Source organism: Syngnathus scovelli, chromosome 17 (assembly GCF_024217435.2).
Source record: "Syngnathus scovelli strain Florida chromosome 17, RoL_Ssco_1.2, whole genome shotgun sequence".
Classification (NCBI taxonomy): Eukaryota; Metazoa; Chordata; class Actinopteri; order Syngnathiformes; family Syngnathidae; genus Syngnathus; species Syngnathus scovelli.
The window spans coordinates 5,777,972-5,805,325 of record NC_090863.1 but is presented as its reverse complement, the minus strand read 5'-3'; the positions used below and the strand labels follow the sequence as shown (position 1 = coordinate 5,805,325).

At 45.7% G+C, this 27,354-nt stretch overlaps 4 protein-coding genes across 11 annotated transcripts in view; 2 read left to right on the top strand and 2 right to left on the bottom strand.

Annotated features, from left to right (window-relative positions):
* The window catches only part of obscnb (obscurin, cytoskeletal calmodulin and titin-interacting RhoGEF b), a 33,113-nt gene extending 17,417 nt beyond the window's left edge, over nt 1–15,696 (top strand). For 3 of the 8 annotated variants that reach the window (XM_049746966.2, XM_049746965.2, XM_049746963.2), the window contains 36 exons: nt 1,471–1,737; nt 1,806–2,084; nt 2,150–2,407; nt 2,548–2,814; nt 2,886–3,158; nt 4,163–4,429; nt 4,580–5,128; nt 5,236–5,526; nt 5,702–7,003; nt 7,083–7,364; nt 7,432–7,513; nt 7,583–7,707; nt 7,768–7,965; nt 8,039–8,071; nt 8,132–8,230; nt 8,302–8,520; nt 8,592–8,625; nt 8,695–8,747; nt 8,872–8,970; nt 9,131–9,187; nt 9,876–10,015; nt 10,083–10,283; nt 10,351–10,427; nt 10,501–10,671; nt 10,737–10,896; nt 10,963–11,079; nt 11,153–11,317; nt 11,410–11,568; nt 11,624–11,801; nt 11,898–12,011; nt 12,105–12,272; nt 12,341–12,443; nt 12,518–12,647; nt 12,717–12,807; nt 12,881–12,923; nt 13,510–15,696. In XM_049746966.2, coding sequence (XP_049602923.1) covers nt 1,471–1,737; nt 1,806–2,084; nt 2,150–2,407; nt 2,548–2,814; nt 2,886–3,158; nt 4,163–4,429; nt 4,580–5,128; nt 5,236–5,526; nt 5,702–7,003; nt 7,083–7,364; nt 7,432–7,513; nt 7,583–7,707; nt 7,768–7,965; nt 8,039–8,071; nt 8,132–8,230; nt 8,302–8,520; nt 8,592–8,625; nt 8,695–8,747; nt 8,872–8,970; nt 9,131–9,187; nt 9,876–10,015; nt 10,083–10,283; nt 10,351–10,427; nt 10,501–10,671; nt 10,737–10,896; nt 10,963–11,079; nt 11,153–11,317; nt 11,410–11,568; nt 11,624–11,801; nt 11,898–12,011; nt 12,105–12,272; nt 12,341–12,443; nt 12,518–12,647; nt 12,717–12,807; nt 12,881–12,923; nt 13,510–14,572 — 8,114 coding nt within the window. In that variant the 3' untranslated portion in view covers nt 14,573–15,696. Of the gene's footprint in view, nt 1–487; nt 755–1,027; nt 1,298–1,470; nt 1,738–1,805; nt 2,085–2,149; nt 2,408–2,547; nt 2,815–2,885; nt 3,159–4,162; nt 4,430–4,579; nt 5,129–5,235; nt 5,527–5,701; nt 7,004–7,082; nt 7,365–7,431; nt 7,514–7,582; nt 7,708–7,767; nt 7,966–8,038; nt 8,072–8,131; nt 8,231–8,301; nt 8,521–8,591; nt 8,626–8,694; nt 8,748–8,871; nt 8,971–9,130; nt 9,188–9,875; nt 10,016–10,082; nt 10,284–10,350; nt 10,428–10,500; nt 10,672–10,736; nt 10,897–10,962; nt 11,080–11,152; nt 11,318–11,409; nt 11,569–11,623; nt 11,802–11,897; nt 12,012–12,104; nt 12,273–12,340; nt 12,444–12,517; nt 12,648–12,716; nt 12,808–12,880; nt 12,924–13,509 lie in introns of all 8 variants that reach the window. The other 5 variants (XM_049746961.2, XM_049746957.2, XM_049746959.2 and 2 more) reach the window with 4 other exon arrangements.
* On the bottom strand, nt 14,848–19,226 carry guk1a (guanylate kinase 1a). The gene is made up of 7 exons (XM_049747008.2): nt 19,060–19,226; nt 17,467–17,580; nt 17,339–17,380; nt 17,029–17,264; nt 16,824–16,908; nt 16,563–16,648; nt 14,848–16,398 (listed from the first exon to the last, which is right to left on the bottom strand). The coding sequence occupies exons 1-7, from the start codon at nt 19,091–19,093 to the stop codon at nt 16,360–16,362; spliced, it is 636 nt and encodes a 211-aa protein (XP_049602965.1). The 5' UTR covers nt 19,094–19,226; the 3' UTR covers nt 14,848–16,359.
* Nucleotides 19,227–19,378: 152 nt separating this feature from the next.
* On the top strand, nt 19,379–22,960 carry c17h1orf35 (chromosome 17 C1orf35 homolog). The gene is made up of 8 exons (XM_049747005.2): nt 19,379–19,777; nt 20,516–20,663; nt 20,744–20,789; nt 20,864–20,946; nt 21,240–21,312; nt 21,415–21,494; nt 21,609–21,725; nt 22,524–22,960. Exons 1-8 carry the CDS (start codon nt 19,681–19,683, stop codon nt 22,777–22,779), a joined length of 900 nt encoding a protein of 299 aa, XP_049602962.1. The 5' UTR covers nt 19,379–19,680; the 3' UTR covers nt 22,780–22,960.
* Nucleotides 22,961–23,772: 812 nt separating this feature from the next.
* Nucleotides 23,773–26,085, bottom strand: LOC125984799 (ADP-ribosylation factor 3). Its single transcript, XM_049747009.1, has 5 exons — nt 25,957–26,085; nt 25,215–25,403; nt 25,028–25,138; nt 24,828–24,952; nt 23,773–24,716 (listed from the first exon to the last, which is right to left on the bottom strand). The coding sequence occupies exons 2-5, from the start codon at nt 25,357–25,359 to the stop codon at nt 24,558–24,560; spliced, it is 540 nt and encodes a 179-aa protein (XP_049602966.1). The 5' UTR covers nt 25,360–25,403; nt 25,957–26,085; the 3' UTR covers nt 23,773–24,557.
* Nucleotides 26,086–27,354: the final 1,269 nt, after the last annotated feature.

The following is a 27,354-nucleotide window of genomic DNA, read 5'->3' as shown; positions in this document are numbered from 1 at the left end:
ACCCCCCCCCCCCCCCAAAACAAAAATGATGACTTCACTCAAATTTATTATGTCAAGTGGTGCACAAAATAAAACCATCTGTATCCGCAGCCAGATTTTTTAAGAAGACTACTTGGGAAAAATGGATCTAGGTGATTTTGCGCAACAACTCGATAATTATTATTTTTTTTTTTAAATTCAACGCACCATTTTTTTTCAGCATAAATATGTCATCTCTGGTCGTTATTTTTTCCACAAATTTGACAAAAACATTTTGAGTGTGTGATGCGTTTGTGAACAATGAGTTTGAGAAGATGTGAATGCCCATCCAAATATTTCAGCATGTGCGGCTCACATTTAAAAATATGAAATTAATGTAGTTTATCAAAAAAATTCACCAGCAATCATTTGTAATGCGTGTACCCCGCTTCCGACTATTTTTTTAATCTTATTTTACTTTTTGCTCAGCAGCATTTGCCCCAATTATAATGACTTCCTTTATTTCTAGCCCAGCCAGTGTTTTTCACAAGCCAACTGCAGAACCTGGAAAGGCAGTCAGGGGAGAGTGCCGTTCTCCACTGTGAGATCTCCAAAGCTGGAGCTAGTGTGATCTGGAGACACAATGATAGGGTGCTGGTATCCAGCAACAAGTATCACTTGAAGCAGGCAGGGACGCTGGTAGAGCTCGTCATCTATAAATTACGGGCGGCCGACTCAGGGGAATACTCCTGCGACACGGGCACTCACAAGACCTCGGCCACCCTCGCTGTGCAGGGTAGGCTCTTCTTCTTCGCTTCTTCTCATTCGTTTCTCTTGAGCGTGAATTCAACCAGCTTGTATCTACTGATCTCCTTTTCAACTACATTTGATCCTTTCAAATGTAATTTGCCTTCACGTGTGGATTTTCTTTCTTCTCCAACACCTAACGGCACAAACACTTAATCTCCCGTGTTCGATGGTTGGTCTCATCCCATCACCAATATTAACCCACCATCTTCTTACTCGCCCCCCAAACACCATTCAAATACCCGCCCCGTCTCTCGCACAGAAGTGGAGGTGTCCGTCGTGAAATTCTTGGAGAGCTGCGTCGTGACCGAAGGCGAAGATGTCCACTTTGAGTGTGTGGTCTCGCGTGAGGACGCACCGCCGGCTGAGTGGAAACTTCAAGATGTGCCGTTACAGAATAATGACATGAATGTTATTAAGACACAAGGTTGTAGTCACAGCCTCACGCTTCGAGGCGTCACGGCGGCAGACTCGGGCGTCGTCACTTTCTCGGTGGGCAATCACGCATCCACGGCCTCGCTGACTGTCAGAGGTAAGGTCATACATAGCATGTAAGACTTGACCTCCTTCATCCCGAATGGAACACGTTGCTCCGAATCTTCGACTCATTTGTTATTTCCTTGTCATCGTTTTGATCCAGTGTTAGATTCTGGGAAAAAAAAAAAAAACTGATTTATTCTAAGTGGCAACAATCTTTTCTGGCAGCCCCGCCTGTTTTTTTCAAGAAGACCCTGGACAGCCAAGAGGGCACCGAGGGTGGAAAGGTCACCTTGTCGTGCCAGACATCCAGCTCCGACTGCAAGGTGTCTTGGCGCAAGGGCTCAACTCTGCTCAGCCACGGGGAAAAATACAGCATAGAGCAGAGAGCTGACATTCACACGCTTAGCATTCACAAGCTGAAACCAGAGGATAGCGGAGAGTACAGCTGTGACACGGGCGACAACAAAAGCACCGCCGCTATCAGCGTCAAAGGTAGTGATCAATCTTCATATTTTTAAGAAAGTGCACAAAACTGCAAATAAGTAAATTTTTGTCCTCAGAGCACGTGCGTATCCTCCGGGAGTTGCACGACATCAACGTGCAAAGCGGGCAGGACGCCGTCTTCGAGGTGGAGTTGTCTCGTGCCGGTGTGACCAATGCGCAGTGGTGGCTCGCCGACAACCTCCTCCAGAACAACGAACTGAACCAAATGAGTAGCGACGGCAGGGTGCATCGCTTGACCTTGAAGATGGTGACCACCGACGAATCAGGAGACGTGGCTTTTGTTGTGGGTGAAGAAAAGAGCGTTGCTTGTTTGTTGGTGGAGGAGAAACCAAAAGGTAAAGGACACAAACAAGGAGACCTGACTTGAAATGAAGCCGAATAATCCGTGTGCGCTTTCCAGTGCTCATTGTGGAGAAGCCGCACAACACGGCAGCGTTAGAGGGGGAAACCATCACCCTGGCTTGCACCATTTCCGACCCCGAGGCCACCGTGACCTGGATGAGAAACAACGTGGAGATCCAAGTGGGTCTCAAGTACGAGCTGAAGCAAAACAGAGTCCTCCGGCAGCTTCGCATTCACAACGTGGTGCCCGAAGACGCGGGCACGTACGCCTGCGAGACCCAAGATGATCGCTGTGACGTCACCCTCACTGTGGAAGGTAACTCAAATTGTCACACACTTTACACACCCTATTTCTTGTCTTGCTGAAAAGAGTTGGGTGAGCAAACTATTTAACAGGTCATTCAAATGTAAACTTGACAGCTCACTCCCAATCCTCCTGTTTTAAACTCCCACCAGCTGCCCCGGCGTTCTTCACCAAGGAGCTGAAGAACCAGGACGCCGTCGAGGGCGACGATGTCACCCTCCGCTGCGAGCTCTCCAAGCCGGGTGTCCGTGTGGAGTGGAGGAAAGGCGGTGCAGTTCTTGCGCCCGGTAAGAAGTATGAACTCTGGCAGGCTGCGTGCGTTCAAGAACTCCGAATACGCAACCTGGATCCGGAAGACAGTGGTTACTACACCTGTGACGCAGGAGATCAACTAACCACCGCCTGTGTGACAGTGCAAGGTTAGCGTGTTCAATTTGTTGAACCTCTAAATGTGGAGCCTGAGCCTGTATCTGTTTTTTCTGCTCAACAGCGAAAGAGGTCTACATTTTGTGCGAGCTTAAGGCCGTGGACGTGTTTGTTGGGGAATGGGCAAGCTTCTCGTGTCAGCTGTCCAGCGAGCCGCCCGGCAAGGTGGAATGGTGGCTGGACGGCACTTTGCTGGAGAGCGGACCCGTTAGCGAGATAGGGCTGAGCGAGGGCCACGTACACACGCTCACCCTTAAGAACCTGGCCACAAATGACTCAGGCACTGTCATATTCAAAGCTGGGAATTTAACTTCAGCAGCCAAGCTTCTTGTCAAAGGTAATGCTGCATCCAACATGACCAAAGTTGAGACGTGCCCTTTTTTTTACACCCTGCAGAAACCAAACCAATGCAATAATTCATTTAATCCATTTTTAACAATTTTCCAATTCCATGTGAAATGCAGTGGAAACTCCAAAGTCCAATGCCCCCCCCCCAAATACTGCAATTGAGACATTTTTATCAGGTTGGGATGGATGGATGGAGGGAGGGAGGGAGGGAGGGAGGGAGGGAGGGAGGGAGGGAGGGAGGGAGTGAGTGAGGGAGGGAGGGAGGGAGGGAGGGAGGGAGGGAGGGAGGGAGGGAGGGAGGGAGGGAGGGAGGGAGCAAGTTCACATAGCTATACAACTACTTGGAAGGATGGTGTTTAACTTGGAGATTCCACTGTAAATGTCAAAATGACGTCAAATGTTTTTTTTTTTCTGCAGAGGATTGTAAAATTCTCTCGTCCATGTACTGCACGTTGATGTTGAGTGTTGTGCTTGAGCATGCATGAGCTTATTGTTTCTTGAAAAAAAAAAAAAAAAAAGTTAAACAATGCATTGCTGTTCCACCCTCCCCTTCTGGCCTGCCGCTTTCCATTACTGACTTTGACTTATTCCACCATTTGACCAAGCGAACCTGCCCTTAACCTGCAAGCACATACACACATCTCTAACGTTTTGTCACCCATTCTCCTTCATATCTTTAACCAGAATCTGGGCACATGCAGGGCTTTTTGACCCCCAATATTTGTCAGGTCAATCCTTAAACCAGGGGTCACCAGCACGGTTCCAGGGAGCCCCAAGTACCACATGACTACCCCGCGGATTCATTCTAAAAAAAGCTCCCTGGTTAAACTTACAGACCTTTGCACTAATCAGTAGCCAAGAAAAACTGTAGCTCTCCATTTCTAAAAAGATGCTGACCCCTGCCCCGAAAGATTTTGGTGGTTATAAAGCCCTCATCTGGCCCGTGCTGCACCAATATGAACAGTCTGACTTAAAGCCTGACCTCAACCTCAGATCCCACGGTTGAAGTGGTGAACGACATGAAGGACCTTAGCGTGGTCGAGGACCAAGCGGCCGAGTTCATCTGCCAGTTCACGAGGCCGGTGAAGGCCGAGTGGAAGCGAGACGGGCAGCCGTTGCGGCCCGATGGCCGCAGGGTGGTAGTGAAGCAGGACTGGACTGTGTCTCGCTTGTACATTAGTCGCGTGTGTGCCGGAGACAGGGGCGCATACTCCTGTGAGGCGGAGGGGACCTGTGTGGTTGCTTCGCTTCATGTGGAAGGTGAGCTCTCCTCCACATGGAAAGAGCACTGACCTTCAGGGACTCACCAACTTGTGAATTCTGTGGCGCTATCAACTAATCTGCTGCTTTTTTTTCCCCATCGCAGTCCAAAGAACCCTATTTTTATTCATCTTTTTTCTTCCCTAATAGCCAAACCCATCAACATAGTCCAAGGGCTGGAGAATCTCGAAACCTTTGATGGAGGAGAAGCTTTATTTGAGTGCGCCTTGTCTCGCCCGGAGAACAAAGACTGCCAATGGCTTCTGGATGGCAAACCGGTGAAGGAATCACCCAATGCTGAGATCGTGTGCTTTGAGAGCGGCCGTCGCCACTTGCTGCTCCTCAAAGAGCTGCGTGTTAGCGACAGTTGCACGGTCACCTTCAGAGCGGGCGCAGCGTCCACGTCGGCCCAGCTCTCGGTCAAAGGCTGGCAGCTGGGCGTGGCAAAGCATCTGGAAGACGTGGTGGCCGCCGTCGGCGAGAGGGTGGAATTTTGCGTGGAGCTGACCGAGCCGGTGCCCGCTGCGGAAATTGTTTGGTATGCCAACGGAGTGGAGCTCAAGCCAGGCCAACTGTGGATCACCAGGAACGACGGATGTCGCTATCACCTCATCCTGAGGCAGGCACCGCTTATGCCACAACAGGAAATAACCTTTGCGGCCCGAGATGCACTCTCCATGGCCAAGCTCTCCATTATCGGTATGTCTTGGATTATCACAGTTTATCTTGGTTCCTTCGTTTGAGTAGGGAGGTACAAAATGATGAGATTCACACAATAATGAAACCAAATGCTTTCTTTGTCACAGCTGTACCAGACCCCCCGGAGGACCCTGAGCTCCTCAGCAAGACCAAAGAATCCGTCACCCTTTCCTGGTTCACCCCCCTACATGACGGAGGAAGTCCCATTCTGGGCTACAAGGTGGAGTTGAGGTTGGCGGAAAGCGCTCTTTGGCTTCCGTGCCACTCCACCCCCGTGTGCAACACGGAATTTGTGGTGGAAAATCTCATCCAGGGCTCCGGCTACAGGTTTAGAGTGTCGGCCATCAACAGAGCCGGCACAGGGGAGCCTGTCGAGCTTCCTCAGACTGTGCATCTTGGTGAGTGGAGAGACGGCCGATCACTAAAATGTCTCAAATCTGCTACAATCAATAAATGTAATTGTAATCATTTGGGTAAGCCCTCACTGAAGGCCAAGGTACCATATCCATGTCCCCACACTGATTGCCTTGTTTGAGCGAGTGCTGCCAAAGTCTCATTAACGTGTCTCCATAGAAACGGCGGTACAAGTAGTTGAGTCGGAGCCACTCGGACAGCCCAGTCTTCCTCCGGAGGCCGCCGAAGAAGGGGACCTTCGTGAAATATGGGAGGCCTCGACCAAAAAAAGGCGCATGAGTCGCGAGCCCACTTTGGACTCCATCACTGAACACCCAGAGGATGACTCTAAAGGGGGTCAAAAGAAAACGGAGCAGAAGGACAGCAGCGCTTCAGAGAAGCTGGAGTTGAAGGCAAAAGATTCGGACCAGACCGAGCCTAAATTATACAGCGGCTCTGAGGTGTCCCAATCTGGTGGTTCTTCACTTGTGTCCTACCTTAAGAAGAGCAGTCAGCTTCAGTCCTCAGCCACGGTCGTGACCGCCGATGAGCAGACGATGACCACCGAGCGCTTCTTCCAGCACTTTCAGAAGTCCGACCAGATGACGACCACAGTTAAGCGGACCGAAACAAAACAGGCGTCGATTCAGGAGACCGAAATCCTGGAGATCAGCAAGGAAGATGAACCTGATCTCCAAGAAGCTGCTATCAAGATCCAAGCTGCTTTCAAGGGCTACAAGGCACGCAAGGACATGCGGCCTGTCTTCAAGGGGGTTTTCAAAGAGCAAACCAAAGAGCCCAACGGAACCATCCATCTGGAATGTGTGGCCCAAGGTAAACCCGAAAAGGTGCGTTGGCTGAAGGACGGAGAGCCGCTGTCCGACGGCAAACACCACCACATCGACATCTACAACGACGGCACGTGTTCCTTGGTCATCACCGCCATCACCACCAAAGACACGGGCGTGTACACGTGCGAGGTCACCAATAAATTTGGAGTCATCTCTCACAGCGCCAAGGTCACCGTAGGAACAGCGAGAGAATCCGGCCGGCGTCCGCTGACGGTCGGCTACAGCGCCGACAGCGAGCCTGACAGTTCGTCGGGCAGCGAGATGGACGAGTCGCTGAGGCAGGCGAGCAGACGCCTTCGCCGGCTGCTGCGGACGCGCCTCCCGCCGGACGTGGAGGAAGAACCTTTCGTCAGCGCCGACGAAGGAGACCTCCACCCCCCGGACCCTCACTCTTACCGTGAGGACGACACGTACATTTACATCCGTTTCGACACGTGGTCAGAGGCGGAGGTGGCGTCCAAACGCTTCCAGGAGATGTTTACCATCCATGGCGTCCCTGTGGAAACCACCATCCTGGACTCCGGCCATCTCAAAGTGGAGCTGCGGATTAGAAAGTTAGGATACACGCAAGATGGCACGGAAACACCCACTCAAGAAAAACAACCTCCTGCGTTACTTTCCGGCGCTCCTGGTAGCTCTTCTTTCTGTTCCCTTTTGATTTGTAGAACCAACAAAAGTCTTCCAGTGACCTTGTTGTCTTTCTCCTCCAGCCGCTCCCGTCTTCTTGACCGAGTTACAAAACCAGGACGTGCCCGACGGCTATCCGGTCAGCTTTGACTGCGTGGTGATCGGCAAGCCTTCGCCCGCCGTCCGCTGGTACAAAGACGGCAAAGTTCTGGAGGAGAACGACCACTACATGATCAACGAGGACCAGGAGGGCTGCCACCAGCTCATCATCACCGCCGCGCTGCCCTCCGACATGGGAGTTTACCGCTGCACGGCGGAAAACAGCAGCGGCATCGCGGCCACCAGGGCTGAACTCAGGGTTGACAGTGAGTTTCGATTTCTTTCATAGCCGACGTACTTCTGTCGGATTAACCCGTCCATCGTCTCCTTCAGTGTCCTGCAGTTCCGATTATGACACTGCTGCCGACGCCACAGAAACGTCATCTTACATCAGCGCCAAGGGCTACTCGTCCAGGTAACTTCCCTGGACAAGCATTCCATTTTCCGACGCATTGATCAAAACCCGGTGTTGTCCTTCTTCAAGCAGGGAGACGGAGAACTTTGAGTCGGTGACAGAAGATGATCAGTTGCCTCAAGTAGTGGAGGAACTTCACGATGTTCACGTTAGTCCAGGTTCACCGATGGCTAAGATGCAGCTCAGAGTAAAAGGTACGCGCAGAGAATTGCCGATTAAAGTCTCGCTGTTTGTAAACGCCGCTTTGTTTGCAGGTTTCCCCAAACCGAGAGTGTACTGGTTCAAAGATGGCCATCCGCTGCGCCCTTCCAAAAGGATTTTGCTCTTAGCGCAGCAAGACGTTCACAGTCTGGAGATCCTGGAGGTGAAGAAAGACGACACGGCGGAATACTCGGCCTACATCAGTAACGCAGCTGGCTCCGCTTACTCTTCTGCCCGCCTTATTGTTCTAAGTGCGTATGCCCGTTTTGAAAATGCAAAATTCCGCGTTACGAAAATCTTAACAATAGCTGGGTTTTATTTCAGATCCGGGGGAGATCGTACCGCAAGCTCTGAAAGGTAATTTCATAGTCGTCAAGATTGAAAATGGAGCATAACCACTTAATTGTATTTTTCTAGACTCCCATGAGTCTCTAGTGCCACCACGTTTCCTGGAAAAGTTCCCCAATAGAAAAGTGAAACAAGGAACCAGCATCACATTATCCGTCAAGGTGGAAGGTTGGTAAGCCGCATGCTTTAAAAACAATAACGTCGACACCTTCATGCACTTTCCTGGTGTTGTCCTTCAGGCTCTCCCACTCCAATGGTGTCGTGGCTGAAGGAGGAGTCGACGGAGGATGTGCTGTGGATCAAGCCCGATACCAAAGGATACAAAATAGCCAGCTCGGGACGCCAACACAGCCTCATCTTGATGGACGTTGGAACCGAGTACACTGGCGCCTACACCTGCATTGCCACCAACAAGGCGGGACAGTCCATCTGTACCGCCCACCTGGAGGTGGATGACGGTAAGAAAAGAAAAGTCCCTTCTTTGACGTGAACCGCTGAGCACTAATTGCTAATTTGTTGTTTTCCTCAGCTCCGCCGCAAAAGAAAGAGACCAAAACGCCAGAGTATGTTTTTAAAATCGATTCGATTCACAATTAACGATTGATGAGTGACGTATCATTTTTATTCATCAGAGTTCTCGGGATTACCGTTAGTCCACCAGAGGAAGCCGCAAAGAAGGGGAAAGGTAGAACCTCTCTACATTTAATAATCCCATCTGCTTAATCGGTGGTATCATTTTAAATATTCGATCATGGTTTCGATTCACATCACTTGAACCAAACTAATAATATTTTGCAATTTCTTTCAAGAGAGTAAAATGCCATACCTGGGAGAAGTCGGCTCGGAGGAATTCCTCATGAAACTCACCTCTCAGATCACCGAAATGGTGTCAGCCAAGATTACACAAGGTACGTATGGGCCGCCAACGCTTGACTTGTGTTTCTGCACGCATTGCTTGTGTGATGCGTTGACAACGTCCAAGGCCATCTTGCGACACTTCTTCCCCACTTTATATGCAATCACTTGACTAACAGCACCCATCCAACGCTCATCTAATGTGTTATTCAGACAGCACACAGAATCAGGAAGTGCTCCAGTGGATGAAATCTTGGCCCAAAACTACCAGTATGTATTGCAAACGCATCTATTGTCATATAATATGATACATACAATGATGATGATGTCCATGAAGCACAAACGAGTTCTTTTTAGAATTCTAATCTCTAACCGCATCGTTTGTGGCAAGTCCAATCGTTTGTCTCTGTTGTATTATAATAGACTACCGTATTTTCCGCACTATAAGGCGCACTGGATTATAAGGCGCACCTTCAATGAATGGCCCATTTTAAAATTTTGTCCATATATAAGATATATACATTTGGCCCCTGGGCCGGACTTTGGACACACCTGCTGTAGTGGCTCAATATTGGTCCATATATAAGGCCCACCTGATTATAAGGCGCACTGTCGGCTTTTGAGAAAACTGGAGGTTTTTAAGTGCGCCTTATAGTGCGGAAAATACGGTACTAATCTGACAAGCTGTCTGTCCGTATATCCATCCATCCATCCGTACAAAATGACATATAAGTATAACGAATACACATTTATTTGACCATACATACAACTTTTTATTATCATCGTAACCCTTCTTTGGTCATTGATAACATCAAATATTAAATCGAAATGGTTTCATGTGTCCTCAAATGGTGTCTTCCACCTCACCGGGAACTAAACTCTGCTACTAATCAATCCACTCGTATTCAAGGCCACACTTAACCCGACACACTTGTTGCTTCCCTCCTCGCCATCTCAGCCTCATTGCGCGTACCAGGCGCCGACAGCGACGATGAGACCAAAACCCCTTCGGCTTCACCTCATCACGGTCGCTCCCGTCCGCCCTCCCTCGTGGCCGATTCCTCGTCTGAGTCTGATGAGGGGGACGCCAGGGGAGAGGTGAGACTCTGAAACACTTTCGAATTAACCAAGCGTGAAAAGTGATGCGGACTGTCTGCACGTGCAGATGTTCGATATCTACGTGGCGACAGCCAACTACGACCCCACCGTGGCCAGCAAAGAATCCATCTCCCTGAAGGAGGGGCAGTACGTGGAGGTGTTGGACTCGGCCCACCCGCTCAAATGGCTCGTCAGGACCAAACCCACCAAGACGACGCCGTCCCGCCAAGGCTGGGTGTCACCTGCTTACCTGGACAAAAAATTCAAAGTAAGGTGTATGCCTCGGAGCACAACACAGAAACATTTCTTACAATCATGATAAACATCTCCTCTAGCTATCTGCTGATTCGGGCGACCTTCCCGAGACGAGTGTCGAGGAGGTGTCTGAGGGAGAATACAAGAAGAAGTTATTGTAAGTAAAACAAATCATTACAAATCCTGCCAGCCTCTCAAGCAGGCATCTTTTTATTGTTCTTCTTCTGTAGCCAATTAATCCAGGACATAATTGGCGGTGAATCTGAGTTTGTCAAAGAGATGGACTTCTTCACGCACCATCACCCGAAGCACGCCGACTCTCCCGATGCCCCGAGTGACGTCAGCAGCCAGAAGGAAGCCATCTTCAGGAATATCGACGACTTGAAGGACTTCCACGCCAAGTACGCTCGCCCCCTCCCTTTGGGCGTGTTTTCTCGGTAGTGACCTGGCCGTATGTGCGCTGCAGGGCGTTCCTGCCCAAGCTGAACGACTGTGAGACGGACGACGATGTCGCCATGTGCTTCCTGAAGAATAAGGAAGGCTTTGAGAAGTACCTCCAGTACCTCGTAGGTCAAAGCCAGGCCGAAAGCGTCATCAGTGACAAAACGGTGCACCGCTTCTTCAAGGTACTGCAGAATTGATTGCCATTTCTTCTCTAAGGTTGATCTCCCTGATGTTTACTCGTGTTTTAGGAGTACACGGAGAAGGAGCAAGCCAACGCAGACCCGGCTGAGCAGCCTATACGTAGCATCAACGCCTACCTGCTTCAACCTCTGGACAGGATTCAGAAATACAAGGCCTTCCTCAAGGTGACCACGACCAAGCGTCATGTCTCTTCAACATGCCGGATCTTCTCGGTTCTAACACCCTCGCCGTCGCCAGGAGCTCATTCGAAACAAGGCGAGAAACGGCCAGAACTGCTGCCTGCTGGAGGAAGCGTACGCCATGGTGTCGGCACTACCGCAACGCTCGGAGAATAGCCACCATGTGTCTATGATTGAGAACTACCCCGCCACCCTTGAAGCCTTAGGCGAGCCTCTTCGGCAGGTGAGTGGATGGATGAGGAACTTTTTATAGTCTCGCTGAGGCCAACAAAAAAAGAAAATCACATTTCATTGAGTCATGTGTCTTGCTACCAGGGACCGTTCCAAGTTTGGGAGGGAGCTCCCGGAATAAGGACGTCCTCTCGAGGTCACCACCGCCACGTCTTCCTCTTTAAGAACTACTGCATCATCTGCAAATCCAAGCGAGACAGCAACACCGACACGCAAACCTACGTCTTCAAGAACATGATGAAGGTAGGAATGGACGCCAGCCGCCCGCAACATGTTTTGAATTGCCTCCCTCCTGCAGCTCAACAACATTGACGTGAATGAGACGGTGGAGGGTGACGACCGCGCTTTCGAGATCTGGCACGAACGTGAAGATTCGGTGAGGAAGTACACCTTGCAGGCCCGAACCGTCACCATCAAGAACTCGTGGTTGAGAGACTTACGGGAACTTCAGCAGAGATACAGCATAACTGCCTGGAGTGAGTGTTGGAATTTGATCATGTTGACTTAAAATACATTATCAAAAAAAAAAAAAAAAGTCCCTTTAATGATTTTGACTGCTTTTTTTTTTGAAGGTCCTCCCGACTTTGTGGAAATACTGGCCAACTGCACAGCCGAGCTCGGGCAGACTGTTAAACTGGCGTGCAAGGCCGTAGGAGTTCCCAAGCCTGCCATCACCTGGTACAAGGGTAAGACTCCTCATCCACAACCCCAAACGGATTCTACATTTTAAATGTGGCCATGACCCGCTTGACTGAGAATTGGCCATTGTCCGGTCGTAGACGGACGCATGGTGGAAGCAGATCCTCATCACATCATTATCGAGGACCCCGACGGCTCCTGTACGCTCATCCTGGATAACATGACAGCTGAGGATTCGGGCCAGTACATGTGCTTCGCCACCAGCTCAGCCGGCAACGCCAGCACGTTGGGCAAGATCACTGTACAAGGTGAGCAGCCGGGACACGTAAAGATCCACGTTGCCGTTTTGACCTTTGAACTCATCTTTCCTCATCAGTGCCCCCGCGCTTTGTGAACAAATTGAGGAATGCTATTTGTGTCAGCGGTGAAGATGCTCAGTTCACCTGCGTCATCCAGAGCGCTCCCAGTCCTAAAATCAGGTAGCAAAAGTTCTCACACGCAAAATAATTTGCTGATAAAAGTCGAAGCGCTGATGGACGCATTTGCCGTCAAGGTGGTTCAAGGACGGCCGGCTGCTAAGCGACCAGGAAAAGTATCAGACTTACAGTGAGCTCCGCAGCGGAGTTTTGGTCTTGGTGATCAAAAATGTGACAGATCGAGACCTGGGACACTACGAGTGTGAGGTTGGTCCTCTTTTTTATGGCTGCATGTCAATGAGTCATCTCTAATTGAGAATTTCCGGGTGTTGTCAGTTGTCCAACCGTCTGGGCAGCGCCAGGTGTGCCGCTGATTTAGTTCCTCCAACCGTCGCCGCCAGCACTGAGCAGGCCATCGTTCTTGAAGGTAAGACGAGAGGGAGGACTCGCCGCTTGCTCACATTTCCATTCATTTCATGTTTGCTTTGTTTATTATCCAGTTACGGAGCAGGAGACCAAAATCCCAAAGAAAACCATCATCATGTAAGTGCAATCCATGCATGATGTTTGTGTGTTCTTTTTTTTTTTTTTGCCTCATCATCACCTTAGATACAGTGCAACTTAACATTTTATTTTAAATAATGGAACATGAAAGTCAAACTTTACCTTAATTAACTTTAGAGGTATTTTTTTTAAAAACACAACGTTAATGAATCTTTTGATGCGAACTGCTGCATGACGGCGGTTTCGAGCTCAAAAGATTTTTCTAAATCCGTGCAACCTCGAAAGGTTCTATAGTGTATTTTTATTTAGGTCTCATGCGATGTATATTTCACTAATTGCATGAGACCGAAATTAAAATACACTACAGAGCAACTGTGTGTTTGGACTAGATTTTAACTGCGACTCAAATGTGTGCTATGAGAAGCGTGGGTGCTAACAAAACCTGGCCGAGATACAAATTTAACCTCCAACTCACCAAACGAAATGAACTGTCCTACTGAAGCATGCTTCTTACGCGGCATCGTTCCCATTTCGCTTGCTTGGACCTTCTGCAAAAACTGCATGCGACCCAATACGGAGCCTTCTCGGATAATGGCGTCCACGGTGCTTGGTGGTTTATTAACAGCGAGGAGACCATCACCACGGTGGTGAAGAACCCGAGAATGAGGAGGCACAAGTCCCCAGGCATGACCATCACTGGAGCCCACCGCTCGGAGATGACCACCTCAGAGACCTCCAGCACCAGGACCAGGAGGACGGCCACTTCCAGAAAAAGCACAGTGCCAACTTTCTATGTCACGGAAGTCGGCGGTGCGGAGGGTGCCACTTCTACCGTCGTGGAGAGCAAGCCTAATTGGGTTGAGGTGGAGGAGGTGATCGAGTACAAGGTCAATAAGTCTCCCAGGTTGTCCAGGAGGAGGGGTGTGTCACCGGCCGTTTCAGAACGCTCCAGCACTCCATCCAGACCCAAAAGATCGCCTCTGGAAAACCCCAATGCCAACAATTCCAACAATAATCTAGTGGAGCTGGCAGGAAGCACCAGTGGCCAGACGCTCACCTGGGAGGACCAGGAAGCTCCTTCTGCTTCAGGAGATCACCACGAGCTCTCATCTGTTCTTACCACAGCTGGGGAGGCTTGTGAAAACCAAATTGTCATATTGGAACCTGATGATGATGAAGACCTTTGCGGGAAGCAGGAAGCCAAGACACTAACACGTGGAGGTCACGTTCTCGCACTGGAAGACTTGGAAGATTACATCCCAGGAGAAGGAGAATCTTACGGTTCAACCAGCAACGTTCCCGCCGAGAAGCCCTGTGAGATCTCCGTGCTGCAGAGGGAGGTTGGCGGCTCCGCCGTGGGACAACCCGTGCTCCTCAACGTAGGACGTCCCATCTCGGCCCCAAGACGGCGAGGCGGTTTTTTCTCTCGCTTTAGAGAGCATCTAGGCGGCGGTCTTTCTTCATCTCACGCTCCACAAGCAAGCGGCAGCCAGTCGGAAAGGCGCGTCCCCATTCAAGTGCACCACGCCGAGCTGGAGGTGAAACCGTCTTACTGCTCCGAGGTGCAGAGGGTGGAAGGTGGGCAGCCAAGTTTTAAAACCAAAATATCAACTCAGACGTACGGCTACACATCGGTGGGAAACCCGGTCACCCTTCAAATTAGCGAAAAACAGCAGCAGAAGCAGTAGCTTTTGAATTCTGTTCACCACAAAGCCTCCTTAGTCTTAAACGGCGGCATCGGCTTGACTCCTAACTTTCAGCTTTTAACAAACCATTCCAGATGACAGAAATATTTGAAGTTGGACAGTATTATGTAATCTTGCGTCACCACAATCGAACGAAGTGACGATATCCTTCGATTTACTCAAACCAGAAACCGCATTGTTTCTGTTACAATGAAAAGAAAATAGATTCGAGAGGAACGAAAATCAATTCACATAACAAATACTTTGAATTGATGATCTGAAGCAACTATGGTATTAGAAAGCGCTACTGCGTTAACTCTTCGGTGTAACTTTGTTCCGCTTAATACAACAGTAGCAGTTCTGAATATTCCGAAAGATAAAATTGCTTCCCATTAAGTCATTTAGTGGTGAAATTAGCAAAAGGCAAAAATGTTGGACTGGTCACTGATTCATAATCTCGTTGGAACTAAAGCCACGCTGCATGCACGGAATTTAAAACGAGTGAACTGTCTTTGACTTGAAAAAAAAATTTTCAAATTGATGAAAGCATTAAATATTAACGCATAGGACAATCTGTACCGTTTATTTGTAGTTTATGAAATTCATTGCTTTGTGTCAATTGAAATAGGTCAACAAGTTCATCATCTTTTTAGGTTTAGTGAGAATTCAGTCTTTGGCGTGAGTAATTTATCATCTGGCTCCATTTATAGAGCAAAGACTGTTTCAGAGTTTGTTCATGCAGTGCAATAACGTTGAGCTCACGGGGGCCGTTTGTAGTTCCTTTCAAAAGTTTTGACTGCATGCTGCTTTTCCAAAAGCATTTGTGACTATCGAAATTTAAAGAGATTTAACGTCTTCCGGAATTTGGGTTTTGTGTAGTTCTTAACACTCAACGGTTGGTAATTGCTTGTACTTTTAAATGTGTTGATTTTGAATGAAAAAACATGTTTGCTTTCAAATCTGAATATTAATTAAAAAAATATGTAAGATATACAAATTGTTCCTGTTCATGGACGTTAAATTTGATTAAACTGCTGATACATTAAAAAAAAAGTGAGTTTTCAGGCATTTTGAGGTCTTCAGTTTTAGTGATTACAAGAGACTTCAAATAAAGACGAAACATAACATTTCCATTTCTTTAAATTCTTAACAGTCCACTACAATCGTAATCGATTCAAATGCAGGTTCAATACAAATAACTGTGCCACTCCCCCTCCAACAACTTACAGGGATTTAAACCTAAAACATGTATTTTTTTAGCAAAGTTACACTAGCACATCGTTAAAAAATTAAAGAAAAAAAAAAGCATGAAATGGAATACATACTTTTGCGTATTAAAAAGAAATTTATGTGTTTTTTTGGTTTACTATCAGGAGCACTGATTACACCAGGACAAGTACCCAAAAGAAACTTTGCTTGATAGACCAGTTAATCAACATATCGCAATGAGTTCGCTTAAGGCCGGGCTGAAGAAAAACTAATGATGACTTTATACGGTTCAAGTCACCTAGCAGGCTGACAATACAACACATGGCAAAGTCTATACAAAACAAATGTAAATGATAATAATTTAGAAAAAAAAAGGAAAGTTCTCCTTGTCATAAAAAAAAGAAAACATTCAACTTTAGAAATAATAACAATGCTTAAACACTTGTAAACCTACACCTTTGGAGAAATACGCTCGCGGGGCTTTTGCAGACAGACCACTTTTTTTTTTTTGGGGACGGAATGTGCACAACGAGGTCTATGGTTTAGTAAGGAGTGAGTGGTCTTAGACTGTGCCCTGTTTCCTATGAAGACATGTTGATTTTCTTCACCATGTTGATTTCCTAAAAAGTGAAAGGGGGGAAAATTATTCACACAGTATTTCAATCTAGTTGAATTCAAACTTGCAGTATTTTTTGAGCTAGCTTGCGTGCATAATGACATGCTGTGTGGAAACGGTGTCAAGTGGCACACCATGACTGTCAACCTAAATCTAATTTAAGCTCACCTCAAGAAGAGCATCTCGTAAGTGCCCATATGCGTCTTCTAAGTTGTCATTGACGATGACCACGTCAAACATGTCGGGTTCTTTACCTGCGAGGGAGTACGCAATGTACTTTGTGTTCGTGCATCTTTAGCTTCCAACAAAGTCAACAAGACTATAAAGCGGGAATAGTATAATAATTATGCTACAGCCAAGAAGTCATTATATGCAAAAAAGTAATTACAATTTTCTGTCAGTCTGGACAAAAAAAAAAAAAAAACTTACTTAATTCAATGTCCACCTTAGCGGCTTGCAAGCGCTTTTGCAGGCTGTCTTCCGACTCTGTTTTTCTGGCTCTTAGACGGGCTTCCTGAAAGCATACGAAAGGTGTGACGAGTATTAAAAAAAAAACAAAAAAAAAACATTTAATGATTAGGAACACAACTCGGTCCAAAAGAGAGAACTCTCTGTGCATGTGCTTTTTCCTCACCAGGACATCCAAAGACGGAGGCTGGATGGAGATATAAATGGGATTGAGGTCAGTCTTCTTAATATTCTTCACCCCCTGCATATCGATGTCCAGTATGCAAATGAGGTTGCGCGCCTTGACGGCCTGCACGGCGGCTCTGCTCGTCCCGTACAGGTTTCCGGAAAACTCTGCGCTCTCGATGAATTCGCCCTTATCCACGGCCGCCTGCATGGCTTCCCGTGTGACGTAATGGTAATCTAGAAAAAAGGGCGGGCGAGGTCACATGATAATAATCATGTCACGTACACAAATAGAGAAAAGGAAAATCCACCTTTGCCGTTCTCCTCTCCAGGTCGTGGGTTTCTTGTTGTATCTGAAGGAGGACCCACAATTGGCTTACATGAACTCAAATACATTTACTAAGAACTTGAACCTGGTTCATGCAAATCGAAAACTCACGCGAGACGCTGAAGCCAAAGACACCGTTGTATTCTTTCATGAGTTTCTTGAGCAGAGTGCTTTTGCCCGCCCCGGATGGGCCGCTCAGCACCACAGGCCTGGGTCCAGCCATCGCTAAAAAAAAAAAAAAAAAAGACAGGAGAGAGAGAGAGAGGCAAATGAGCGACGCACTGAAATTTTAATGGCTAAAAACGACACTGCAGCTTTCCAGGCTGACTGACAAAGCTTTTACAATACAAGCAATCAACACGGTACCGTTGGGGACTAATTACTTCCCTCTAATTACAGCGGCTTTTTCTGCTTGTGGAAGCAGAGCAGGACACACCTGCAATATCACCTTCACCACAACCTTACCTGAACTATCTTGCGATGCGCTCCATTTATTATTAGCCACATCTGACTCATAAAAAAAAGCACCTTCGTCTCCCTGCTTTATCTGAATGTTCATAGCTCCGAGCATGAGCAGTCAAATTAGCACAGCCGGTCAAACAGGGTAGGGCTATTGTCACATAATCAGCCCTAGTGATACGTGACATTAATTTGTCGGGAAAAAAATGTGACATTTAAATTGCGCAAAAGGATGCACGATGCCATACTTACATCAGATGGGAATTTGATTAGTAGCGAGAAAGGATTGTCCGCATGATAGCAGACAAAATTCCTAAAGGCACAGCATTTAAAAACAAAAGAAAAATGCCGCATTTAATAGCCCTCTCGTCTCCCAAGCGGTCTCGATGTAGCCTGGTTGTGTTTGCAGGTGCAAATGACAAGAGTCCTTCTCTGTTGTCTCTTCCCTTAAAGGGGCAAGGACTTCCTCATTACCTTCCCAAATCTGTGTCAAATTGAAACAAAACGTGACACTCGGGTGTCTTAATGTAATTTGATTTGGACATTTAAAAGACTCAATTTAAAATCTCGTGACAACACTGAGCATGTTTCCTTGTGCAGCATGTCAGGAAATTGGATATTTGACTTGATCAACTTGAGCTGACGCTCATTGGAAGCAAATCATGTGAGATTCATTGGCAATGGGTGGCCAGGAACAGTCACTTTCCTGCCATTTTTGGCCAAATAAACTAAATGTGCACCGTTGCAACCATTTTATATGCAGCTTAATAAGGCATGTTTAGGCTCGACAAGTTCGTTGCTAAGCAATTAAGACTGCTCCCATGATTCAATTCCTGTTCTTTCTCGATTGTCGTGACTCATTTCATATGGTTTTATGAAGTTTTAATAAGCCATAAAAACGTTAAAAAAAAAACACCCGATAACGAAATTGCGCTCATTGTTATGTTATAAACGGGACTAGATAAGCAGAATTGCTTCAACCCGGTTTCCTTTTCGACAAGTCATGTTAAACATAATGAAGCTGCAATAAGTGTTGTTTATTTACTTGTTGAAAATAAACAAATCAAATGAAAAAAAAAACATGCATTATGAGGGAAAACCACGGAGTGATCCGCAAGTTTTGATAAAACAAATATTTACAGGCGAATATATAAATATTTTGGCATGCAGCATCTCGGTGGCAGCCGATACCAAAACACTGATAACCAGTTAAGACGGGGAATATATAAAAACCTTTACTCCTACCTGAGTAAAGCCTGGCGAAATACTTCATAAACATTTGCGCTTACTGGGACGCCGCCCTCTGAGGACGTTGTCGTGAGATTGTGATCGTGTTTGGGCTGGGCTCCTTCGCTCGGAAAGACATTTTGCGTTGGTGTCGTCCCCCAGCCTACGTCATCACTACGCGACCAAGCCAGTAAACAGTCGGCGCGTCAGCGACCGGATTTGTACGTTTACGTGCCAAGAAAACTAAACACCGGCAAATTTGTTTTTTTTAAATCGCCTCGCCCTAAAAAAAATCGAAGGCGCCTAAACGTTCATTTACCATTATAACATTGTGAGCCCTACTACGTATTGTGAAAACTATATTGAGGGAAAACTTTGAGCGGGCCCGTTACGTCAGTAGTCTTTTATATTCACATAATGTTATCACTTTTGGTTCATTTATTTTAAAGTTTTTATATATGTTAAACTATATTACATAAAATAAATCTCACTGGAGAAAGTCGCACAGCTCTAGGGGAAGCAGTCGGGCAAGTCCCCGGATGTTGGACTGACGCAGGCCGCTAACGTGTGGCTAAAGCTAACTAGCAACATTTAAAGACGTCCTCGCTTTAAAAAAAAAACTAAACTAAAAGGCCGAAAATGTTCGGTACTTCGAGGATCGGTGGGGTTCGAGGAGGCCAGGACCAGTTCAACTGGGATGACGTCAAGGTGGACAAACACCGAGAGAATTATCTGGGTAAGTGTGCAAAGCAATGCTAATCGCAAGCGTGCCTTCGTTTGCAACTACAAGCAGCCACACAATAACAAATAAATCTAACGTCTAACTCCTCGTCCTGCACTTCCTTACCTTCCACTGCTGTGTCCTTCATCACACAGATTGTTGAAAGATTGTTACTTGTTTTTTTTTTTCCCCCTGTCCTGTGTGCGCGACTTAAATCATCGCCCACGAGTTAGTCCACGCAGCCACTCCGCTATTTGAGCCCCCAACTATGTCAATATGCGGACTACGTGGAAGGCCACCGCGTTTGCGAAATTCAGCGTTAACATCAATAATTTGAATTTAACACCGTATTTCATTTCAGGCTATTCGGAAATAGTTCAAATTTGCTCAGGTGACTCCAAGGTAATGTGGTTTAGAACAGCTAAAAATCCAAAATGCCATTCATTGTGTTATTGATTAAATGTACGGAATTAATGTCTATATCTTGTACCTTCATGAAAAAGGTGGCAACTGACATATATGAGGAAGTTTTTATTTTATTGTAACGCTTTACAGACAAAAACAAATTATCACGGCACATTAATTGGGCATCACTAATGTACATGTTAGATTCATACAGCATAAACAAACTGCGGTCCAATTTATGCACAAAGTTTGATTATGTCTCCACTGAAAGAACAGAACCAAGGCGACTCGATTTCTTAATGGGGAAATAGTTTTACACAGTCTTATTTTTTGTGTTCTCTTTTGCAGGAAATTCCCTCAAGGCTCCAGTGGGTCGATGGCAAAAAGGCAAAGATCTGACGTGGTACGCTAAAGACAAAACTGGTCGCACCAGGACGAAAGAGGAGGAGCTCGCTGCCGTCAAGGCTGCAGAACATGAAGCATTGATGGCTGCTTTGTAAGTGTGCAAGCCAGGAAAAAGGCATTATAAGAATAAATACCAAGTCTAAAAATGTACTTTTGTCTTTGGCAATGCAGAGGTCACAAGGTTATAAAGAGACAACCCACTGGACTGACAAAAGAGGTACTGTATTTATTCCACCTTGTTTTCATTCACCCCAAAGCCATTTTGAACCCCGATGGCTGACATTCTCACAGGATTTGGCAGATATATGCAGACGAGAAGATGATGAAGGTGAAGAGAAAAATGTGGATCGGCTCTCCGGGTTGGGAAGTTCCGGGTATTTTTTTTCCCTCTTCTTAATATGAAAATATTTTAAAGGCTGTTATGTTAATATAGTGATTTTTTTTTTTTTTTTAATGTGAATCCAACCACTGCTTATTAAACAAATTGTTTATCATTTAGTAGTGTGTTGGACACAACTAAAATACTCTAAGCACCTTTCCAGTTGTTTTTGCGTCCCATTAAAAATGTTCCTCTTGACATTAAGCCTCAACGAGCAGCTTATCGTAGATGAGAGCTCTCTTCTTCTCTTAAGTCTGATTCCTAACAAGTGTTTGTTTCTATTTGCAGCGCCGGCTCGCGCAAAATGGTCCTCTCCCAAAAGGAAAAAGAGGCTGTGAGAATGGGCCTGCAGGTTTTTACAGTAAGCCCTCCACACAAACACTGAGACAAATGATTTGCAAGGTTGTATTATCTACAGTTTAATAGAACTTGAGAAAAGTAAATTATTTCATGGTACTTTCAGCACCACAAGACTGCAAATCGTCCAGAAACCTCAACTGCGACGCCATCAGAGAGTGCCGAAAAAGAAGTAGTGGAGCCACGGTGAGAAAACATAGCACTGCACTTCATCTCATTATATTGTGCGAGTACTGGGACGGATTTGGAGTCCCAATCTGGCTCCTTACTGCTTTTGTTTTCCGTTTTACATCTTATTAGTCAGGAGAGCAAGAAGAAAAAGAAAGAAAAGAAGAGCAAAAAGGAGAAAAAGAAGAAGAAAAAAAAGAGGCAGAGAAGCGACACATCCTCTTCGGACTCAGATGACGACAGAAAGAGGTTGGCTTGGCGGCAAGTACACTTGAGGACACCCGCTAATTTGCATGACTATTAATTATCTTATGTTCACACCAAGCTTCAGCTAAGATGCATTTGGGATGGATAGAAAAGAAGCACTAGAGGGCGCTAAGATGTCATATCACACTCAGTGCTAGACTGTTTCAAAGTGTGGGACCTGGAGCCTGATGCTCTCCAGTTACATAAAAATGTTTTGAGGGCTTTCACGAAAAAGGCTTTTACTCAACTGCATAGAAAGATAAGTCTTTATTAATAATTATTTGAAATTAACATGGGGTGTTTTCATTCAAAAATATAATACAGTTCTCTAAAATATACAATCGTTTCTTCAAAAAATGGGCCCTACCACAAAGGTAATTTTGAATCATTTTTCTAATTTCTTTTGAAAAATCATTTGTTGGTTTCTTATGTAATCTTTCTATTAGCTCTGAGGCGTAATCGTTATGAAGTCTTTAAAGAAATAGGAAATATTTCACTCAGTTTTTAATTTTTAGATTTAACGACTAAATTAAATTAAGTCTTCCATCATTTCCTACTAATTCATATTTTTTGGGTTATTTACTTCCTCGAGCTGCACCAGTATAGCTACATTGAAAGCAGCAATGACAAAAAAAGTACTAAGTAGACAAATTGCAGTAATCTGAATCTAATGGGAACGCACACAACTCTGTCGCTATAAAACATCAGCCTGCTCAGAACAATTGCAACGGTTACTGATTTCATCATTCAAGAGTGAATGAGAAGCCACAGTGCGATTATTTGCCGTCCGTTGCTCTTCAGAACCCGTAAGGACCACCACCATCCTAATCCATCATACCGCAGTCAGAGTGGAGCCAGACCCTATGACAGCCATTCAAGGGGGGGACCAAAGGCACAGCAACAGCCCCCACGCCCCCATCAGCGAGCGCAGCGCCACGACACAGACTCCTCCGACGGGGGGTCCCCTGTCCCCCGTAACCCCTCGGGCCACAAGACGGCCCCTGGCCGTGCCGCACAAAGCCGCAGGCGACGTCACGACACAGACTCGGACAGCTAATGTGCTTCTGCGCCACCCGGGCCCCACCCACTCACTCGCTCATAAAGGCGCCCTTCAGAAGCTTGACCGCTCCTGAAGACCTCATTTACCTAATGGAGGCATTTTTGTTGATAGCCTTTTATGACCGCCTCTTTGTTTTTTTTTAACTCACAATCACAACGATTAAACCTTTAAAATATCATTCAGCATTAGCCTTTAGTTGTTTTTGGGTGCATTACAAACTCAGAATTATATCAATCGCTATTATTTTAAGCCACTACAAAAGTTGAAAGGTTTTAAAGTGTTTAAGATATCCCTGTATTGAAGTTACCAATACGATTGCTAACCGAAATATAATGTAACTGAAAGCAAAATGACGTGCATGAAAATGACACGAGAAGATGACTAACAATCTAACAGTGAGTACTTTGACTTTATTTTACAGTGATTAAAGCATCCTTGTGCAGTTACAGAGCAGATCCTAACCTAACTAACATGTCCTTCAAAGTGTAATGGCTAAAATGAGATTGACCGGAGAAGCTCTGCATCAGTCTCCACTGTCTCATGTAGCTTTGAAGGGTAAGTAATTTTACTTAATCTTACTTTTATTTTTGCTTGTCTTGATGGTAACGTACCCGATTTTAGACGCTAACCGAAAAACAGCACAATGATAAATGCAATAGAGCCTCATTCTCGCATGTACTGATAGAGCAAGGGGTGCCTTTAAAGAAAACGTGGCTGAGTAGTGTTAGCGTGCCACACACAAACCAAGCTGATGGCGGAGCAGGATAGTGCGGCCCACACAAAGCCTCCCCATAGAAGCCCTGGACTTGTCCACCCCGCCTCCGTTTTATAAGCTTGGCTGCATGAACCATAGCAGCCTAATCAACCTGCAAGAATCTTCTCGGCTACTTTCTATGCAGTGTGCATGCGGCAGGTCACTCGCTGCTTCAGGCCAAACATTAAAGTGTTCTTCACCCATAGGCAATCCGTTAACAATGAATTGCATTTCCGTTTAACATTGAAACAATTTTATTGCATAGTCACGTATAAAGAGATCAAGTTCAGATACATTGAATCTGTTCACTTTAATTACAGTGCTTTACTCACGACACCCATAGATTAATTCAAACATTCCAATAGTTATAAATCACAAAAAACACCCCCGCCCCAACTCCCAGATATATTGGGAGCTGTGCAGTAACAGTGAGGAAAAACCAAGAGGCCAACACTTGTCCTCATAGATGAAGGCATATTATAGGTTTCTGTTTACACCAAACGTGCCAATGTGCAAAGCAGAAAATGTAGAAGAAATATTCTTTATTGCTATTTAAAAATCTTGCCTCACTTTCCAAAAGGTGTTGTGGACAGCCACGACATTGCATTGTCAGGAGGCGTGCCAAACGTGAGAGAAACTGCGGTGCATTGTTTTGAAGTTAGTGTATGCTCCTTAAGGCAAATGTGGACCTGAGAGTGAGAAAATAGAAAAAGAAAATGCCTTTTAAACACAAAACATTCCAGTGTTTAACAAATGCAAAGCGGCTTGAGGTTGATCATCTGGCAAATCGCCGCAAATGCATTTTTTTTATGCCAACTGGTCATGTGTTTCCCTCATTTATCACCTAAGTCAAACAATCAAGACTAGAAAAAGTCAAGTAAGCTGGCCCATTACCAAAATCTATTACACATACATCAAATACAAACGTATTCAGCTTTGGCCGAACCAAGTAATCAACTGTCCAGTATGTCTGCGGTAACAACAGCTCAGTAAAGGCAGAATGTAAAAACAAAAATGCATGTTAGTTGTTCTTCAGCCTGTTGGACAACCAATCCAGTCCCTCGTAGAGGCCTTCCCCGTTTGTGGCGCAGGTCGCCTGGATGAACCATTGTCTGTCGCGCAGGGAGTGAAGACCCAACTTGTCTGTGATTTCTGCTGCAGTCATGGCGTTGGGCAGGTCCTGTCAATGCATTCATTTCCAAAGAAAAGACAGTGAGACAATATTCTGGGGAAACAAGTCGCTGGGGATACATCACTTTTTCCGAATGATTCATTCCGGAAAATGACTCACCTGTTTATTGGCAAAGACTAATAGCATAGCGCCACGCAGTTCATCCTCCGCCAACATCCTCATGAGCTCCTCGCGTGCTTCCGTGCATCGTTCTCGGTCGTTGCTGTCCACTACAAAAATGAGACCTGTGACAGAAAGACACATTAGGCGGGATAGATAGACACCGCTCAGCTATGGAGCAGTGTGATGCCTTCGCATGCCTTGAGTGTTCTGAAAGTAATGACGCCACAACGGTCGAATCTTGTCCTGGCCGCCGACGTCCCACACCGTAAAGCTGATGTTCTTGTACTCCACCGTCTCCACGTTAAAACCTGCCAGGCAGAAAGTACAGTCGTGTTAATGTTCTCGCGCTGACCAGAGCGGTGAAAGAACGCAGAGGCGGATTACCTATTGTTGGAATGGTGGTGACAATCTCCCCAAGCTTGAGCTTGTACAAAATTGTGGTTTTGCCGGCAGCATCCAAGCCCACCATAAGAATTCTCATTTCTTTCTTGCCTAAGAATTTGAACAAGTTTCCAAATATGTTGCCCATGTCTGCTCCTGTTTTTTGTTAATGGGAATGTAGGTTTGTCTTGTCTGGAAAAACAAAAACAGCTATTGTCAACATATGCATTAATATGTAGAGGTTGCGTCACGTGTTAACGTGACGTCACACAAGCGTTATTGAAAATAAGACCAGGCTAAAGTTATGAGGCTCAATGGAAATGCTTATAAATGCAGTAAAAACGTTAAAACCGCCATTCGGCCTGTACGGGGAAACAAACGCCGGCTTGTGTTGAACTGTTAAGTATCAAATTACACAAACAAGCAGCTTGCTTCCAGTGTGAAAGTGCAATGCTAGCGTTATACAAACGCACAATTACGTCGTGACGTAAACAGAAAACTTTAAGTCGCGATTTAATAGTCCGAGGTACTGTTATACGAAATAAATAGCAAAAAACTGCCGGTGTTGCGCTTCGGCAAAGTCAGCCAACCGGTTAGGTTAGTACACAACAGCTCGCTTTAATTAGCCTTTAGCTCCTGGGCACACCATTGTCAACGCCACCCTTAGTTTAGAACAAAATACGGCTCGCAATGACCATGCGGAAGAAAGACAAAGATGAAGTAGTTTGTCAGTATGACCACTTACACGGAGCTGTGTGTCTTCAAGGCGTTTCCTTCCTTCGGGAAATGGCGACCATTTGACACGTCACAACTTCCGCCGTCCCTTCTCTTCCGCGTTCCGTACTTTTCTCGGGATATCGCCCCGCTGTGGTCAAAAGGGGCACTGCATTATGCCCAGTTGCCTTTTAAAAAAGTAAAAAAAAAAAAAAAAAACATTCCGTTTGTCCGAGATTAAGTATTTGTATGTATGTGGTGTATTTATTTTAGATATTTTCATAGAAAAAAAAGTCAGTTGTTCTCCCAGCGTTGAGTAAAACCAGTCTCTTTAATTGTATTATCTTAATAGCTAAATCAGCCAAAGTATTTGTTGTAGGGGTTTTAAACCACAATAAATCCACTTCCTTTTTCTTCTTCAGCCTAGCAGGTCATTAAAAAAAGAGCTCATTGAGAGGCCAGTTGAATTTTAACCAGGGTCAACTATGCCGGCTACCCCCAGCAGGGGGGGCAGCAGGAGGCCAGTAGAGTTTATAGCTGGTGACGGACCACACAGAGAAGGGTCATAACACCCTCTTTACTCCCCTCCTCAAAACCATAATTTGTGTTTGGCCCTGCCAAGCGTTCCAGAGATCTCTTTCAGCATATTTGCACGCATTGTTGTCATTTATGTGGGTGTTGTTTACCCGGAAATTAAAAAAAAAAAGATTTACAACGGAGGAGCTTCAAGAAAATTATTGTTTGGGGTGAATATGATTTATATTTATTCATCTCATTAAAAAAAAAAAAGCAATATACATGCATACTGATTGTCAGTATCTTATCTCAGAAGCCGCACATGAATGAACCTTCTGGAAGTGTGAGGTGCTGCACAACTCAAAATGAGACCAAAAGGGCACACTCACTGCATCTGGACATCCGCATCAAGGTAGGTCAGAATATAAATGTGTAAATTAATCTGTTTTTTCCTTGATAAAAAGTATCACAATTCCGTGACTGCACATGACAAACGGTTGCAAAATTGTTTTACGAGGTAGGAGGGATCTTGAATACATCTTGAGGAATCCGAAATCTCCTCACTCAGCATGTTAACCAAATAATCTGACCATTCCATTCATATATTTTTATTGAAGCAATCAAAAAATAAAATCTCCAAACTGCTTGTAATCACAGTTCTGATGTTAGCCCTTTTGCTAATAGTGTTTCCTGTCGCTCAAACGTGATTCGCTAAGTACTAAACGTTACTTCTCTACGTCACCTTAGCTTAGCTCTGTTGTTCTTTCGTAAACACAAATCATGCCGCTGACCTCGCTGGTAAACAACTTGAAATTGGCTTTTATGAAACACACACACACACGCATATGCACATACAGCGGTTTCCAAAACCACTTTCTGACTTTTTCTCGCTCTTTGCCTCATCCTTTAATTT